Source organism: Gymnogyps californianus, chromosome 3, assembly GCF_018139145.2.
Source record: "Gymnogyps californianus isolate 813 chromosome 3, ASM1813914v2, whole genome shotgun sequence".
NCBI classification, from domain to species: domain Eukaryota; kingdom Metazoa; phylum Chordata; class Aves; order Accipitriformes; family Cathartidae; genus Gymnogyps; species Gymnogyps californianus.
The window spans coordinates 20,469,689-20,487,766 of record NC_059473.1 but is presented as its reverse complement, the minus strand read 5'-3'; the positions used below and the strand labels follow the sequence as shown (position 1 = coordinate 20,487,766).

At 36.7% G+C, this 18,078-nt stretch overlaps 1 protein-coding gene across 7 annotated transcripts in view; it reads right to left on the bottom strand.

Annotated features, from left to right (window-relative positions):
- Positions 1–18,078, bottom strand: part of NVL (nuclear VCP like) — a 43,036-nt gene that overhangs the window by 2,714 nt on the left and 22,244 nt on the right. For 2 of the 7 annotated variants that reach the window (XM_050894239.1, XM_050894240.1), the window contains exons 19-22: positions 10,136–10,242; positions 5,821–5,897; positions 3,669–3,757; positions 1,174–1,244 (exon numbers count right to left, since the gene is read on the bottom strand). In XM_050894239.1, coding sequence (XP_050750196.1) covers positions 1,174–1,244; positions 3,669–3,757; positions 5,821–5,897; positions 10,136–10,242 — 344 coding nt within the window. Of the gene's footprint in view, positions 1–1,173; positions 1,245–3,668; positions 3,758–5,820; positions 5,898–6,688; positions 6,828–8,101; positions 8,230–8,705; positions 8,780–10,135; positions 10,243–11,735; positions 11,890–18,078 lie in introns of those variants that run through there. The other 5 variants (XR_007766211.1, XM_050894241.1, XR_007766212.1 and 2 more) reach the window with 5 other exon arrangements.

Genomic DNA, 18,078 nt, shown 5'->3' with positions numbered 1-18,078 from the left:
GAGTTTTTGTCAGATTGAATTTATCTAGCAGATAGGAAGTAGCATCTGGAAATGGAAGATGAGTATCTTGTACTCCAAAAGATATTTCAAAATACCTAACTGAAAATTCTTCAGATGGATATAACTGAAATATAGGGCTCTGAGACATGTGATGACATGTCTCGTGTCATGAGACATATTTAAGCTGCCTTAGAGATGCAGAATGACATTTCTGGTTAACTCTTAAGAACCAGAAGGAGTATGTCCTAATACTGACCAGGGATTGCTATGTTAGAGGAGATGTTTTAAGTTTTTGTGGCTCTTGCTTCTGAACTGTTGCTTAGTGATTAGCAAAGGGGAAGAAAACAACAACCAACACCATCTTTAAAGGGTCTTGGAGCCAAAGATCACTTTTAAATTTCAGAAAAGGTAACTGACCATCAACATACAATAATAATGAAAGGAAGTAGTTAACTTCTCTCTGGCTAGTGTTCAAAGTGAATATATTAATGTATTTTGGCTGCAGTACACTCTTGGCAACACATAGAGACCTATACACAAAAGCTCTGCAGCAATAACAATTCCTATATATATATTAACTTCTCAATTATAGTAATTAAGATGATTGAACAGCTTTCCTTTCAGTCATTAAAAAGAACAGGTCTTAAGGAAACAAACTTCCTTGACAAATGCAAATAATGAAAAGACTGATAAGAAATAACTAAGATGATAAAGTGTGTTTTATGTCCTATCTCAAAATGATGTATTTTGCACATTAACAGGAATGGTTGAGCATCTTTGGGTGTCCCATCCATCTAGGGGGAAAAAAGGCAGTGGCAAGGTGTGGTGCACTCTAAAGGCATTGACTTTTAACTGAAAGTTCCACAGACATAAGAGGTTAGGGCCAGGTCAATAACTAATCTGGGAATATCAATGAGAAGTCCAAGGTGCCATACTAAACTTGATAGCATGGTAATCCATCTACATGCAATGCATCATCTGCAGCTGTAAAGGGAGACTTTAATTTCTGACCTTGTAAAAAACATCAGGTTTGTTTAATGCAGAAACAAGTAGTGTCAGTTTGAAATACATGCAAGTATACTGCAACCTTAACTATTCCCACCAGTCTCCAGCATAAAAAGAGTATCCTTTCCAGAGCAGTAATGAGTCTTACATACTTGAAGCTTATCTTACCTTTTTTGATACTGAAGATTTCACTTTCCTAAAAGCTTCTTCAAAGTGTTTATGGGAAATCTTGATTTCTCCTTAAAGAAAAAAGCATAATAAATTACTAAAATTGCAGGCAAGTGACAATCAAGAGATTGTTGCATATATTTCAAGGCAGCATTCATGAAACCTAACTAACTGCATGCGCTAGTCAGTTGGATGAGATCTAATTCAGTAGTGCTATCAACACCTGAACTCTTCTATTTTATGTAGCCTCCTGTCTATGATCTTGGGCAAGATCTTAATCCCTCTATCCCCTGCACCTTAAGCCAAATAATACTTACTTGTTTCAGAAAGTTATTTTAGGTATTCGTGTTTTCACCTGCAGATTGAGAATTTCATTCTCAAAGATGCCAAGTTAATTGCAGCTTACATCAAATCCAGTTATAATTCAAGTCTGTTAACCCTTCTGGAAGTGAATGCCTCAAAGCCTGCTGCTGCCAGTTCTGGGCTTTATTTTCTATACAAATTTAATATTAAGCTTCCCTACAGAGTGTTATTTAGTAAGTACCTAGAAACCATTTTGTTATCATTCCCATTCTACTACGGAATGCTCAATTCCTAAATAAGTGACTTCATATCATTGTCTTGTCTGGCAATACCCAGAAGTGATGAAAGCTTTCACTTTTACAACTGTCTGTGTTTAAGTTTATGCAAATTGCCTTTTTGACCTTAATGCAGCTATCCACAGTAATTATTCCTAATCATAACCTTTTGAACAGGTTTTTTTAGTATGCTAAAACGTAAGCATCTCTCAAATAAATCATGGATTCCTCTGCTCTCACAAGCAAGTGCCTTGTTTAATCTAGACTTAAGAATCCCAAGATACCACTACTATACAGATTCATTACAATGCTAACATTATGCACAGGTATCAGATATGACAGAGGTACAAAAAGTATGTCTTTAGAGTCAATTAAACTGATCTCAGCCAAGTGATTCCGAAGTACTGACTGATGAGGACACACAGCACCCATCTACAGTCATGTACAGAGCATGGGAGGGGAGTCAGTTGTGCATGTCGTGTGGTAACACTCAAGCAAGAAATTCTCCAGTCTGTGTACACACACTAGCCTTTTGAAGATATAAATGAACAAGATCTCAAATCAGAAACCACCTTACAGACTTTCATACCAGCCAGGGCTGACATCTTGGAAATCCAAACCCAAGGACATCCCAAACAAGCAGCTTCTATAAACATGCAGATTAAGCTATGCATATATTATGGACTTGCTGGCTATCCAACACACCCATACAATAAGTGCTCAGGCTGCAATCCTAAATGTGAAGGCTGAATTCAAGTGATGAACATCTTTGAATAAAGCCTGCTGTATTCTGGATAATTATAAAAATGAACAGGATAAATTCAGAAATTTCCATCTCAAATCAAGAGCTTTTCCCATTTACAGCAAGCAAAATGGGTAAACAAGTCATACAACAGTGAAGGTTTTTATAGTTTGTTTCTTTTTTTTCCCCCTCTAAAGGAACATGCCAGTTCCCTCAAAACAACAAATATAAACATTCTGCTCTGTTAACCTACTGTTAAAAACCAGATGAGACTGGGTATGTACTAGATCAAAAAGAATCATTCAAAGCTATTAAAATTCCAGCGTGGTTCTTGGAAATCAGAGGCATAATGAAAGCCTAATATATTTTACAAGGACATCATCTGAAAAGTCACAATTCCATCTTAGCTTTGCATTTTGACTTAAGGGTAAAATAACAAACAAAATTACTGGAAAAAATCTAGATACACATTTTATATAAAAGAGTTTCAATTTCCAATTACATTTTCCTGTCTGCACAGAAAAAAATAATAATTTAAAAAACAGGAAAATACAACTTAAAACAAAAGTGCAGAGAGATATGGAAAGGGCAGACATGGTACTTGAAACAATTTATAACTCCCTGTTAAAGTCCTGGCAAGAGCCACTGATGAGCTAAACACCTAAGATCAAAAATGGCACTAGATTTTGCTAGTGCCATTACTACTAGATGCACGTATTCAGTTACACAATACAATTGCGTGCCAAAGGTCTGTGAGCAGTATGCGTGCAGTTACAACTGTACTCAAATCTGCAAATAAGTCAGTATAATTTGTCTTTGACAGTGATGTGGAAATTTGGCAAAGACTTATTCAGTCTAGTGTATATAAATTGTCAGTTTATACTACCATTTAACATAAACTTTTCTTTAAGGTTACCAGGTTCAATTCCTTTAGAAAAAAAATTTATGCTGAACCTCCAGCATAACCATTTTTTCCTATACTCTCCCCTATGTCTACTTCAAAGATGCTTATGTGTTCTTGAAACAAATCTGACTTAATTTTTGTTTGGCTCAGAAGTCATCAATCATTTATGTACAGTATGCATGCCTTTATGCTTGTCTTGAACTACCTTAAATACTTTACACTCCATTTATCTTCTCACTGTTCAGTTAAGATTTTTGTAAAGCTTTCTTACCTTTCTTGCTTTGAGTATTCTGCAGGGCGATTTCCTGTCTCAAGGCGCAAATTGAAGCCTCACGCACTAGAGCGGAAAGGTCTGCCCCTCTACAGATACAAACAGAATAGGTTACTTTAGGATAAATTTCTCTCTTCTTTTGCTGATGGCATATAGAAAGGCAAGACACTATAAATGATGGTAAGAGACTGGTTGTGCTGTCATAAAGGTTGTCGTGGTTTGACCCCAGCCAGCAACTAAGCACCACGCAACTGCTCCCCCCTCCCAGTGCGATGGGGAGGATCGGGGAAAAAAAAAAAGTAAAACTCATGGGTTGAAATAAGAACAGTTTAATAACTAAAGTAAAATAAAATTTAATATTAACTAATAATAATAATAATAGTAATGAAAAGGAAAATAACAAAAAAAAAAAAAAGAGAAATAAAACCGTAGAAAAGGCAAGTGATACACAACACAATTGCTCACCACCCGCTGACCAATGCCTGAGCAGTGATCCACCCCTCCCGGCCAACTCCCCCCAGTTTATATACTGAGCATGATGTTCTATGGAATGGAATACCCGTTTGGCTAGTTCGGGTCAGCTGCCCTGGCCATGCTCCCTCCCAGCCTCTTGCACACCTGCTTGCTGGCAGAGCATGGGAAACTGAAAAATCCTTAATTTAAGCGCTACTTAGCAACAACTGAAACAACAGTGTGTTATCAACATTATTCTCACACTAAATCCAAAACACAGCACTGTACCAGCTACAAAGAAGAAAATTAACTCTATCCCAGCCAAAACCAGGACAAGGTTCATCTTAATAACACTGGAAAGAGTCCGAGGACTACCCAGTGCTGCAACCTTCATAATAGAGTGACGCCCTCCAGATTTTAGCCACAGATTAAGATCAAATAAATGAGAAGCAAGGGAAGAGGCAAAAAACCCACCCAGCATCCTTAAAAATGCCAAAGAATGGATTAATATTGTGCCACTTGGTGGGAACATGATACATTTTTTTTTTTGGTCAGTCATATGAAAGATTCAAGTGGAATCACCCATTATTACAAAAGGGAGTTGCCTTGCTCAAAGCTGCAACAACAGTTAAGTTAACATGCTCTTAAAATAATAGTATCCACAAAACCTGGTCAGACCAGTCTTTCTAAATATTTGTTTCCAGTTTCCAGCTGTTGAACTTTTCATAAGCCTTCAAACTGGTGCAAGTCATTGAACCAAATAAAGTTTTCACAATTAACTCCCCATGCTTCATTTGGGGGTGCTAGGAATACTGCTGTATTTGAAAAACAAAACGAAAAACCAACCAACCAAAAAGAAAAAAACCTCACAAAACCCACCCCACAAACAAAAAAAACCCCAACAAACAAAACCCAAAATACAAACAAATGCAAACATAACAAAAAAACCCCCCAACCCCCCCCCCCCCAAAAAGACAGTGAGCGAAAGGGGCAGAGAAAGAAAAAGTACTCATCTTTCCCAAGTATGAAACAATGACAAACTAAAGATCATTACTGGTGATAGCCTCCATTTCTAAGATTCAAAAGCAATATTGTAACAAGCAGCATGTCATAAACTTTATCTTTTGTGAACTCCAGAAAATCATTAACTATTAATAAATCATTTAATAGATGAAAACTTTTTGAAGTTTTGTAGAACACAATTGCAAATTATTCTGACAGATATGGCTATCAAGCTTTCCTAAAAACACACCTTGGTATTCCAAAAGCACAAGTTGAAATAGGCCCTCATTACTTTGTCAAACACATTGCTTTCAACTGTGTGACAGAACAAGTTGGTTATGGTTGTTTAACCAATTTGCTTTCATCATCATTGTATATGGGTCCACAACTTAAAGAGGGCTCTTTTATCCTCAGATTATGCAAGAATTATAAAATAAAACCAAGAGGCCTCTACTGATCTGTATTTACATGAAGAGGACTATTCAGATGAAAAAGACTTTAGCATCCATATATTCCTACCAACTCCTTGGAAGAAAGCACAAGTAAAAGCAAGAAAAATAGCATAAGGGAAAAGGCTTATAAACCCTGAAAATTAAGAGATCCTCTTAATAACAACAACATAACACACATCATCACGCATCAGAAGACTGTTGGCACTGCACATTAAATATTAAAGTCAAAACTAGAAGCTACTCACGTATAACAATCACAATGTTGACTGTAAGCAATTTCTTCAAGGCTTACATCAATATCTAGTGGAGGCCGGGTGCCATCCTAAAGTAGTTGAGATAATAGGAAGAGGAAGATAAGAAAACATCATTTTTTACACATGGCATCCCCGAAGTGATTAAGTTTCATCAATCAGGAATCATATAGGGGTCTGACAAATTCCCTGAAATATCCACAGATATTAACGTTTTTAATCTCAAACCGACAAGAACAACAACCAGCCTTAAAAACATTTAATTATGAAATAATAAGTAATGCTAAATTTTAACTTCCCACCAACAGATTAAGTTTTCTCTAACAAAATGATGGCCAGCCTGTCACAAGGCAATGTAACACTGACACTGTTCCATATGTGGACATGCCTTAAGTAGCTGGTTGTATCAACAGCATTGTTTAGCTGAACTTCCTCTAGTTTTACTATGTGTTGAAATCAAATAGCTAAGCAATAAGCATGTAGATTTAGTCTTATCACCTTTAAGACTGAATTAATTGTATATCTTTTATGTTCTAGACATACATTTTCAAACTTAGAAGTTTTCCACTCTGGATTTCATAAAAGTTTACATATACTGTAGACATTCCTGTAGACTTTTTGATACTACTCTTCCATATTATTACTGCTTCCTCCACAAAGATCCCAGAAGTGGTTTCTTTTGTTATTATTTTTGCATCTCCAACAGCAAAAAAATATTGAACGACATTATAAATTATATTTGAAACTAGCCAACAAAATTTTCAAACACTGTAAGCATGGAGATCTCCCTATTACCCTTAGACAACAGTAAAGTAGTATCATGGTAGTAGAGATTCTAGGTGTCTATAGTATCGAACAATACCTGAGTTTAGACATGAAAGGACGCTTTTTGATACAATTGATATATTTCTGCCAGAAACTCATTTGACAGAAATGCACAAATTCATATAATTCTTTTCTGACTTCTTCAGGTGAACTAATATACCACATACCTACAATACCTTCACGAGAAGAAAAAAAAGGTATAGTAACTGGCAACTTAAAACCCTTGAATACTTAAGAGACAGTAGAATAATCAAGGACTAGGCAGAGTAAGGGACCAATCTTGAATGAATCTTTGGTAGAATACCAGTTAGAAGCGGGGCGGGGGGGGGAGGGGGGGGACACCAACAAAAAGACAAAGGAACAGCCTGATTTTGAAACATCTTGAAAGGAGAGACTTTAACCTGGAAAGAAGGAAGCCTCATAGAATTTCATATGGGATACTTTAGTATCGTTGCACAAGACTGCAAGCCAGAGACACCCCTACACTGCTAAAAAGAAATGTTTTACCTATTGCTTTGAGTAGCAACATACTTTGGGCATTTTTTGAGTGGGATGATCTGCCTACTCTGGAGACAAGCTCAGCAGTATGTGCACCAGAGAAGCTTGATACAGCTTGCAGGAATGTAACTTAAACATGTGAAGACATGCTTCTCTTGCATAATTAATATGCAATTTGAAAATGACTGATTTGTACAAGTTAACTGAAATAAAACTCTTTCACAACAAAGCTTCAACCTACATTTAGGCTGTCTGTCTTCCTTACAACCTACTCCTCCCCCTAACTCCCTTTTCTACTCCTCATGCTGCCTTTGTAAGCATCCATGTTTTCTCTCAGCAACAATTCTCCATTTCCACATCCTGTGCATGTATTCCTCGGGGATTTCTGGGAATGCATACTGTCATCCAGAAGCCACTCACATCTGCACCAAACATTTTGTTTTATCTAGCCCTGAGCACATATTTAAGCAAGTGTTCCTGTACACAGATTTTTCAAATTTCCTTACCTAGAATGCATAGATGAAGTCTGATAAAAACCCAAGGTATTTCAATTAATTTAACATATTTTCCTCTCTCCATATTTCATGTTCTTCTTGCAGATAACTCCTATACATTTTTAAAGAAAATAACAACCTATTTCTTGTTCTTAACACTAGAAATACAAATCTTTGCCTAGCTTTATGAGAACTCTGGTGACTGCAGAAGCACTAAAGTGAGAACAGCACCGGCCTCCTCATGGAATGAACATGGAAACATGCAAGGAAGAGACTCATTCAGAGAGTGTTTGTATCTCATTTCTGCTGGCCTCTTAATTAAGAGCTGAGGAAAAAAAAAAATCCATTAAAGACTTAACACCTCATTCACTACAAAGATTTGTAACCAAAGTATTAAGACTAGTATGAATTAAGCATGCATGGAAGCATCTGGCATTCCAAAAATAACATACCCTGATAACCAAGGACAGGATCCACAGGAACCAAGCTGGTAAACATTATGCAATGTGTTGCTTATATCACAAGACGACCCATAATCAGATAAGGCCACAGCAAAGATGGTTTGTCAGCAGAAGACAAATATGCTCTGATAACAGGATAATGACAAGGTTACCACATCCCATGTGTCACTCCTCTTGGTGTTATCCCAACAGGAAGATAGACTGTAGCCACAAAGATTCCCAGAAGGAGGGAGCAAAGACACTTCAGCAACCTCGCCCAAGATTTATGGCAGCTGAAGTAAGCACGATTCTGAACTGTTTGATTCTTAAAGGGAATCTAGAAAACAGTTCTCTCTAACAACCAGTTTGTCATCACCAGTCAAGAGGAAGCCAAGAGATGAAGTGAGGACTTAACACAGAGTTCCTTATCCTTGGTGTTGCACACAAGTGATCCTGGCCCTACCACTTGGATGCATGCATCTTGGTGACTATATGTGGCTGTGAGAGTGTGAGCAAGTGAAATCTATGAGAGAGTGAGAGAAAGCAGTTTTAGTACCACCTTCCTCTCCCATGAAGTCTTGCACCAAGCTTTGCTGCACTATTTTCCTACACCACTACTTACAGTGAGAGCACTTGAGACAGTTACAAATCTCCCAAGATTCTCCAGCAAAAATTAGGGAGAGCAAGGCTCAACACCTGTATGTTAAAAAACGGAGCAGATGTAAACTCTGTACCAGAATCCTTCCGCTCTGTTTAGACAGTGACTGACCCTTACTACCCACTTCTTCTAGAAGAAAAAGGTTGTTTGTATTAAGTGAGAACAATCATATAAGCCCAATTTTTAAAGAACACTTTGAGTTATCTTTAAAAATAAATTTGGTAAAATAAAAACCATAATTCCTTACAGTATGTTTGAAAAATGATTAATGGATGTTACACTCAAAATTTCTCTAGGTCTTTTAAAAGGCAACCATCTTTAAGAACAGGTTTGTAAAAAGTTTTAACTGAAATATTTTTATAAAACTTAGAAACAATAAACTGATCTACTGCTAATAGCAGATGGGGGCATACTTACTTTTTCCCCCCATGAAGTAATGCATAGAATGAATGAAGGAACGTCTAACATCCTGAATTTGTAACGAGAGTCTGACTCTTGAGCAACCATTTATGGCATAAAAGAACATGCTTGAATGAGTTCTCACTTTCTGAATTCTCCTATGGGATTAACTATTGCATACACCACAACCTTATGCTTACGCAAGTCTGAATTATCTTTTTTACAAATTTGCTAATACACTTTTCGTAATACAGAGCTATCTTTTCTGTATAGTGAAGACTCGGTCTCCTTTGCAGCTCAAAAAAAAAAAATCTGATAGAATACCTGCTCTTAACAATCAATTTTGATCTACTGGAAAAAGTAGGAAATATCTGAGTAATTCATAATGCTTTGTATGTTCTTTTTTTAAGGCCTTGGTTACTGCTGTACCATACTTAGAGAAATACTCAAACAGAATTCTATAATCCAAATCTCTGAAGTGGCAGAATGTGCCATTAATCACACGGAGGACCCGTGAAGACAGGTATTTTACATTTTCACATTTACTTTGACCTACAACCTCTATCATCACAAGCTTCCTTTAATCCTAAAGGCAATTAAGTGTCACAATAAGTGTTGAGCAAATACAGCTGGAGCTTGCGAATCATTTTGGTGAATGCGTGGACACCGCCCACCTCCTCCCTGAAAAAGCTTACAAAACACTTCTAGGCCCATTACTCACACAGATAGGAATCTTTTCATTAAATCTGTTCAAATTGTGACTATAAAGGCAGCAACTTCTATGTTTAACAGGTTTGCTTTATTCAAGATTTATCAACCCCTTGCAGTCTCAGGGCAAATTTAACAGCAGATGTGGCTGATGGTTTATTTTTATGACCTCATGTAATATCTGAAAGTGTTTCATGAGACAGGATCCTGCAATTCTCTGTAAAATTTAATTTGTCTTAAATCATTCCACCAAGCTTCGAGATAAGGATTTATTTCCAAGTACTCACTTTGGTGATGGTCTTTAAAATAGCAAGTCGATCTTCAGGTGGTGGCAAACCCACATAGAGTGTTTTATCCAGTCTACCAGGACGCAGGATAGCTGGGTCAATTATATCTTAGGGAGGGGAAAAAAAGAAGAAAAGAAAAAATTATCCAGAAATGAGATACACCCTTAGGAAAGTGTACATATGAGAAGGAATATATGCATACTTGTACGAGATTCAAAAAAGCATTTGTGCCATGATGTGAAGCTCTGAGCATTAAAATAGCTGATTGAAATAGTTTCATCTCTGTCAAGTAGGAGCCTCTATTACCCAGCACAGTTAAGCTGCATCTGCTTAAAGATGGCTCATAAATACCAGTTTCATCTCTTCACAAATGAAGAGAACTCTTATCTTTGGCAATACAATACCAGAACATTTTTACTGTCATGCCTAGCATGGTCAAGTGAGGAATGCCACATTAATTCATAACAAGGGGAAAAATGCTTCCAGTTTGTTCTATTGGAAGGAACTCTACCCGTATTAACCATTGCAAATCTGCTTGAAAGGCACAGTGATAAATTAAGAATAACAAGCGCAGGGCCAATCATAAGCATCCATATGTAAACTTAATTTTACTGGTCATTTGCATTTCTACTACATATTAATTTTCTGAATGGTAAAATAGGAAACCCATGAAAACACAAAATAGAGCTGCAAAGTACAGAATTTGTTTCCCAGGAAGAACTACAGACTCCAAATTTTATTATGTGTGCAGAAGTAAGAAACCAAAAATCATCACAAATGGTTCTAGAAAACCATTCAAAGCTTAAATGTAATAGAAATGCCTTTTAGCACCACAGGCTTCAATACTGAACTTCCACAAACAGTAAGTCAGGATATAAATACTAAGGACTATTGGTATAACAAGAGATACAAACAGGGCATATAACCTGGGAAAGACCTCAATTCCTGTCCGTATTTCAGCACAAACTGCCTGGATGATGTTTCTAAATGCTTCTTGATGCCCCATTTCCCCATCTACCAAAAACAATTATGGTATTACGTGCTTTATTTCACTAAGGAATTCTATTGAGTCACCATCCCTGGAGGTATTTAAAAGACGTGTAGATGTGGCACTTAGGGACATGGTTTAGTGGTGGACTTGGCAGTGTTAGGTTAACAGTTGGACGCGATGATCTTAAAGGTCTTTTCCAACCTAAATGATTCTATGATATCCTACACACTACAGTAATGTGAACAGCAAAGTCACAAAAGCACCCACAGAAGATATAAAGAAAACTGTACTTTTAGTGTAACAGACTTTTTTGAAGTCTGTAAGTTATATAGATGTGTTAGGTAGCCATTGCAAGGACCTTATCCAAAAGTAACAGTTGAAAGTTACACCTAAGTCTTAAGCTGGAAACTATCAAGGACTCCAAATGCAGCAGCCAACACCCTCACAATTGTTACATCCTCTTGACAAAATGTAGCTAACAGACAAACTACATGCATTCATGTATATTAAAGGTAAAGAACTGGGAAAAGTTAAGCTGTTAATCCTTACTGTACAGATGTTTAAAAGAAAAAAAACAAAACAAAAAAACCCACCACCCAAACCCCAAAACAGTAGCATGGAAGCACAGCTATCCCTTTTTTGCAAATGAAAAAAGTTCGCTTAACTCTGTCAAGACTCCAACTACCTGATCCTACCGCAACGTAGTCTTGATTCACTTTTTGAAGATGTGCATAGTTTTGTTCAAGTTACTCTCTCACCTATGCTTAAAGGGACAAAAAGTAGAATGAGATGCATACATTAAAAATTGCTCCACTATCTTTTTCTTGGACAAAAGCAATTTTTTTTTTCCAAGATACAGCAGTCATGGCCAGAGGCATCTATGTAGGCAGAAATCAGCTATTGCAAATGTGACGAGAATGATGAGGAAAAAAAGCAAGAACTTGATGTATTAATTTAATCCAGACCAGATGAAACAAGGGTTAAACGGAATCCCTGCCATGGCAGGCCCAGACAAAAACATCTTATACGTCTGTGCATAGTGCTATATGATACTTTATCTTGCTTTTGGCACAAGTGCACTTTCCTGGTTTTGTCTCTCTGTGCACGGGAAGTCTTGCCACATTACTAAGATGAGATGACAAAGTTCACTCAACAGATCAGTTATAAACATCAAAACAAATACTCTCAATACGGATTGCATTACAACACCACGCACTTGATAACTTCCCCATTCTAAAGTTTCAAAAGCTCTTCAAAAATATTAAGCTTGATATGGAAAATACTGTTTCCATTTTGCATGCTGGCATGGCACTTGCCACGCTATTTGTCCAAGAATACGAAGTTAGCAATACAGTCTAAAGATGCATTCATCCATTTGTATGTAAATGATTACATTGCCCACATTCAAAGAGTTACCACAACTCATACTCATTCAATAAGCTGCAGTAATGGTGGTTTACAATGAGAAGACCATACCAAAGTTTAAAACACAGATCTATACTCCCCATCTCCTTATGAGTCAATTCACTTCACTCTGCTGGTTCAGACCTGGGCCTGAAGTTCTTGAAAATTCAAGTCACATATCACAGGAAATTAGTATTTACTCATTGGTCAAACTCACTCATTAGATGCACTTCATATCTGTTTAAAAGAACTGAATAATGCTCCCCTTTCAGGAATTTCAAAGCATTCCATCTTGATAAATCATAATGTTCTCTCCATATCTATTATCTCGAAACTTATCTAAACAGAAGAGTGAACTAATTTTAGATACATTTAACATTTTAATGAAATTAAGGTAGTTATCATAGATACTAGTTTCAAAGCCTATTATCTCTCAAGTTTGAAAGTGAAACATGGAAATGTGGTAACACACAGCACTTCTTTTCCAAGCAGTTGTCTCACAGAGAGAATATACTTCTATTAAGAGAAATGTCTAGTTAATCATTTTCTATCCTGGTTTTCTGATGTAGTCAATGGTGTTGACTGTGTTGTTAGAAGACAGTAGTACCATTTTCCAAATAATATGGCAAAATTACATAAGAAGTCATTTAGAATACATCCATTCCTTGCTTTGTTTTAAAGGTTAAAACAGGCACTAGCCTCTAGAGAATTATGTAATATTTCAGTTTGCTACACTGCTCTCCAAACTACTGCAAAATTTTATCCTCTTCATTAAATTCTATAGGAATTATCTTTGCATGAATCCCTATAATGTGACATTCTATTGTCCTATAATAATATCTTAGTCTCACACTCATTTCCAGTTGATTATTCATGTCTTATCTCAACTGTACAAGAGTCAATAATGTTTACAAAAGTTCAGTCCATACCAGCATCAATGACTATTGTGCCGAGTCCATCAAACTTCTCCTATACTCACTACAGCTTTTAAAATGATATTTGAAGTATACAAGATCTAGGTCCTCACATTCGTGATGTTCTGGAACGTAGGCTCAGAAGCCCTAAAAGGTTTTCTGAGACTCCAGATGAACACTGCAGTTAACAACTTTGCTCCTGCACAACAAACAAGCTCCACTGAAGTTACTGTGAAAGATACGTAACATTCAAGGGCTGGTGAAATGCAGAAATATAATTTGTGTGAATTAGAACTCTCATGAAAGAAATTGTTCCATGCCTCATGTATTAGGTGCTTTTCTTAGATCTTATCTTGCCTTTAATTCAGCAACATGTATAAACAGGTACAAACATAACAAACAAAAACCCCAAACCAAAACTGTAACTATTGTCAGAGACTGAAGATTATTTTTTTACTGTGTTTCAAAACATGTGGTTCAGGTGAATAGCTCTAGAAAACTAACATAAACTTGCTAAAGAAAAATAGAACTCACTGAAACTAGGACCATGCTCTAAGATAAGATTAGAAGGGGAATTCTGCAATAATTAATTTTAAAAAGCTAGAGAAAAAGACCACGAATAAAAGCAAAGACATCATCACAATTATGTCAACCTTAAATCACTATCAGTTTGTATTGTTTCACTGATTTCTTGTCTGTTGCCTCAGGTTACATACAGTTCCTTAGATCCCATGGTAAATGCTGCTGATGCCTTGGTCAGCATTTCTCTAAAGAGTTTATAGATGTTCAAAGCCTGGGGAAGTAAGAAAAGAGCAGAAAGCAGCAGTATCCAATACTGAAACTCACACTGGTAACTAGAAAATTGTGGGAAATTACGGACCTTAGTTAACAGTAGTGCTTGATGGTTTTCTAAGTATTTAATCTCGGATTCGGGGAAGTAAGTAGACTGAAAAAGAATATAACTATTCTGACCCATAAAGTTTCTAACAGGACATGGCATTTCTGGCTCTTTTTTTTTTTTCCTCTCTCTCTTTTTAATGACATTGAGTACTTTAAAAGTATAATCCTCTTCAGACAAAGTTTGACATTGGTTCTGCATTTAGGTGGAAAGAGATTGAGTTGGGAATACTGCATCCCTGCTAATTTAGCAGTAGTCAAGAAAGATCTACAGAGGACTTTCAAAGTCACTAAGTGCAAAAAACATTCAAATATCCTGCTTTTAAGGACAGATCAAAGGCTTATTTCAACACTGCCAGAATAAGAATTATCACTTGCAGACTGTATATGATAAACAAAGGAACCAATCTATTGTGCCTGCCCTTTTGGCAAAATGGGAATTAGAGTGTTCCAGGTCCTTAAAGGCTATTATAAAAAAAAGAATTTGGCAGTCTTCAGCCATGGAGTATATAAAACACCACCATTTCACAACAATACCTTGTCACAGGTGCTAACACCTCACTGGAACAACTGTGCCAGGAACATACCTTGATGCCAAAACTGGTTGAGCCACTGCCACCCTACTGCTATAGTACTATTAATAATAATATTTTTATGAGAGAAGACTCTTCTTTTGGCATGATGGTCTCTGAGACTACAACGCTGAAAACATACACTAACAGTCATGAACAGTACCAGCAACCAACTATAAAAGCTACCATGCATGCAACCACTCTAAAAAAGAAGCATCTTGAAAAGCCATTTTCTCTCCCATTAAATTACACTAACATGGATTAAAAAAGATGAGATCTCACACTTCACAATATTGGCCCAGTGGAAGATTTCAGGAAGTTCTGCTGGGACACATATATTATTTAGATTTATATCACACAACCCCCCCAACACCTCTATTCAACATAACTATGACAGAAAAATCTTTCATACAAATGTCAGACTTATAAGCAAAAGAGCTCTTCAGGCATCACAACTTTTATTGTTTGCGGGAATCATTTAAATATACTAGCCAGTATAAGCTATGGTTCTCCTACAGGTCTCTGCTTGGACATTTGGTTCTTAGGGCGGCAGGAGTGCTTTACTAGCACAGAATTCACTGTTCTCTACCTGCAGTGTGCTCCTATTAAGCACCCAGACCATACTAGCAAAAGTTAATTTAGTGAACACTGCCTCTTCCCAAGCCCCATAAACGGTGAATAAACTACATGAGAGAAAAATCAGTTTCCCCAATTTAACCGCAACTTCAGTAAAAGTTGTTCTGATAAAAGCTGCATCAATTGGAAACTGTATTTCTTCACACTGACAAATGCAGATATCACAGCAAAATTTTGTAGTCTAAACCTATCCAAAGTGTTATTCATACCCACAACTGACATCCTTCTGAAGCAAGAGATCCATCCTATCCAAACTGCATAGATAATTGTCTCCTCTAGCAAAAGTTGGCTGTGCCAAGCTTTGCTGTTCAGAAAAAATTATTTTATTGTGTTGGCAAAACAACTCCTTTATCAACATACAATTCATCTCCATTTACAGAATTTGCAGATACATTTATACCCTTCAATTTGATGATTATATTTGTTATCCTTGCCTTTGCATTTTCTTTACATTTGGCATTTTTACCTCAAATTCACTTTTTTCATCAATGTCACTGGCTAGTAATACACTGCTGAGTTCATGCCTTACAAATTTCCCAGCTTCCCTCAAATATTAGTTCAACCCTCATTACTCAGGAAACTTTTGTAATTTTAACTATTCTGGTATAGTAAAACAGTACATCTACCACTGCAGCTGAACAAAGCAACAGTGACTTTTTAAAACTGGGGAAAAAAAAAAAAAAAAAAAAAAAATCCCCAAACCATTACAGTGGTACTTTACACCAACATAATGATAAAACTGCATCCAGTATAAGGCTTATAAAGGGATGGATTAACAATTGCACAGATGTCTGTTTCATATATGCATGAAAATGAGATCCATAAGCGAGTACGGAATCAGTGTAAATCTAAACCCAGCAAAGCTGGGAATTAGGACAAACTTGCCACACACAAGTATTCATATCTTGAAATTAACGTCTGAGCAACATTTACTCTAAACTGGCCCTTGTAAAGCTACTAAACTACTTGCATTCAGCTGCCTCTATGAGAGGAGTCATTACGTCAGAACAGTGCTGTGTACACTACACTGGCCCAGAAGTATTCGCCCCATGTATACCTGTGGTACACCTGAGGTGTACATGCACTGTACTGCACTGCAGTGAGGTGTACCTTCCTGCACTGCAGGAAGTCAAACTGGATGTTTCCTCAACTTCAAAAGAGTTGGAATTCACACCCCAAGCTACCAGTCAGAGATAATGACGAGTTTACTGTCATCAGCAATTAGATATGAAGCCCTTCTAAAACACTAACAAATAAGGCTGCTTGATATAAATACTTGTACTAGCAGAACTAATTTAGCTAGAGATCTCTTTCCTAAGGCAACTTGATGACACTAGTACTAACACCCTTGGTACATCCAACTGTATCTATATATAGATGTGCTACATGTATAACCTTATTCTCTTTTCTACATTGGATTAGATAGGTCAGAATCATCAAGGTCATGCCAGGAAAATTTACCACTTTAAATCAAAGAATTTCTACAAGCAGATAGAGATTTAAGCATCTACTGCTCATACGTCACCATGTAGAAGGCTTGATAGTCTGTCATGGTGCAAAGAGTTCAAGAGACAGGAAAATTTTCCTCAAAATCTTTGCATTTTTTGACCATTGGAAAAAACAAAAAACACTTCATAGTTGCCTATTTTAGGTGATTTCAGACCAAATCTTCCTTAATCTATAGGACCCAAGCAATCTGTCAAGTATGTAACTTTCGCATCTTCCAATTTATATCCAAAGTAGCTATGCTACTATTTTTCCCTGTCAAGCCATTCTCATCAGAATTCTACATCTTGTCCTTACTTAATACATGCAGGTATGAAACAACTAACTCTGTCTTGTCATTACCAGTAATTTGCCAAATACGTGCTCTAGGTGCAAAGGTTCTTTCCAAAATTCTGGTACCTATACCAGTATGGTTTTACCAAGATAGACCAGTAACCCTGTATTTAATTTCAGTTGCAATATTCAGAAAAATGCTCATAACCAAGGAAGTGCAAAATCTTCATGCATATGTTTCTTTCTATACTGACAACAAATTCCTTTACTTCTAACTCTCAGCATCTAGATGGAGTTCAAATTCAGGAAGAGACAAGTTTCTTGCTATGTATAAAACACAAGACTTCTCCATAATACAAAAAAAAGAGGCAGAAAGTTGGTTGTAAAACACATGATGTTTGTAAAGTAGATGTCAGTGTTTAGTGTATTAACTAAGAAGATGCTACAGGAATTGCAAAAGCTACCAAAAAATTGAAGAGCCAGCAAGGGAGCACAGACAGCTGTCAATATCAAAGCTTGACAGAACATGAGGGAACAGCAGAATAACTTCAGGCTGAGGGAACCGAGTTCAGAACATGAAGCCCAGGAAGCAAATGATAAGCAAATGGAAAAATGATTTAACATGAGACAGATGCCTCAAGGCAAAAAAAATTTAAAATAGCAGAAAACTATAAGGTTGCTTTGGATAGAAAATCAATGCAAGCAGCAAGAATTATATAATTTATGTTTTAGTTCTCTTTTGTTCTTTCA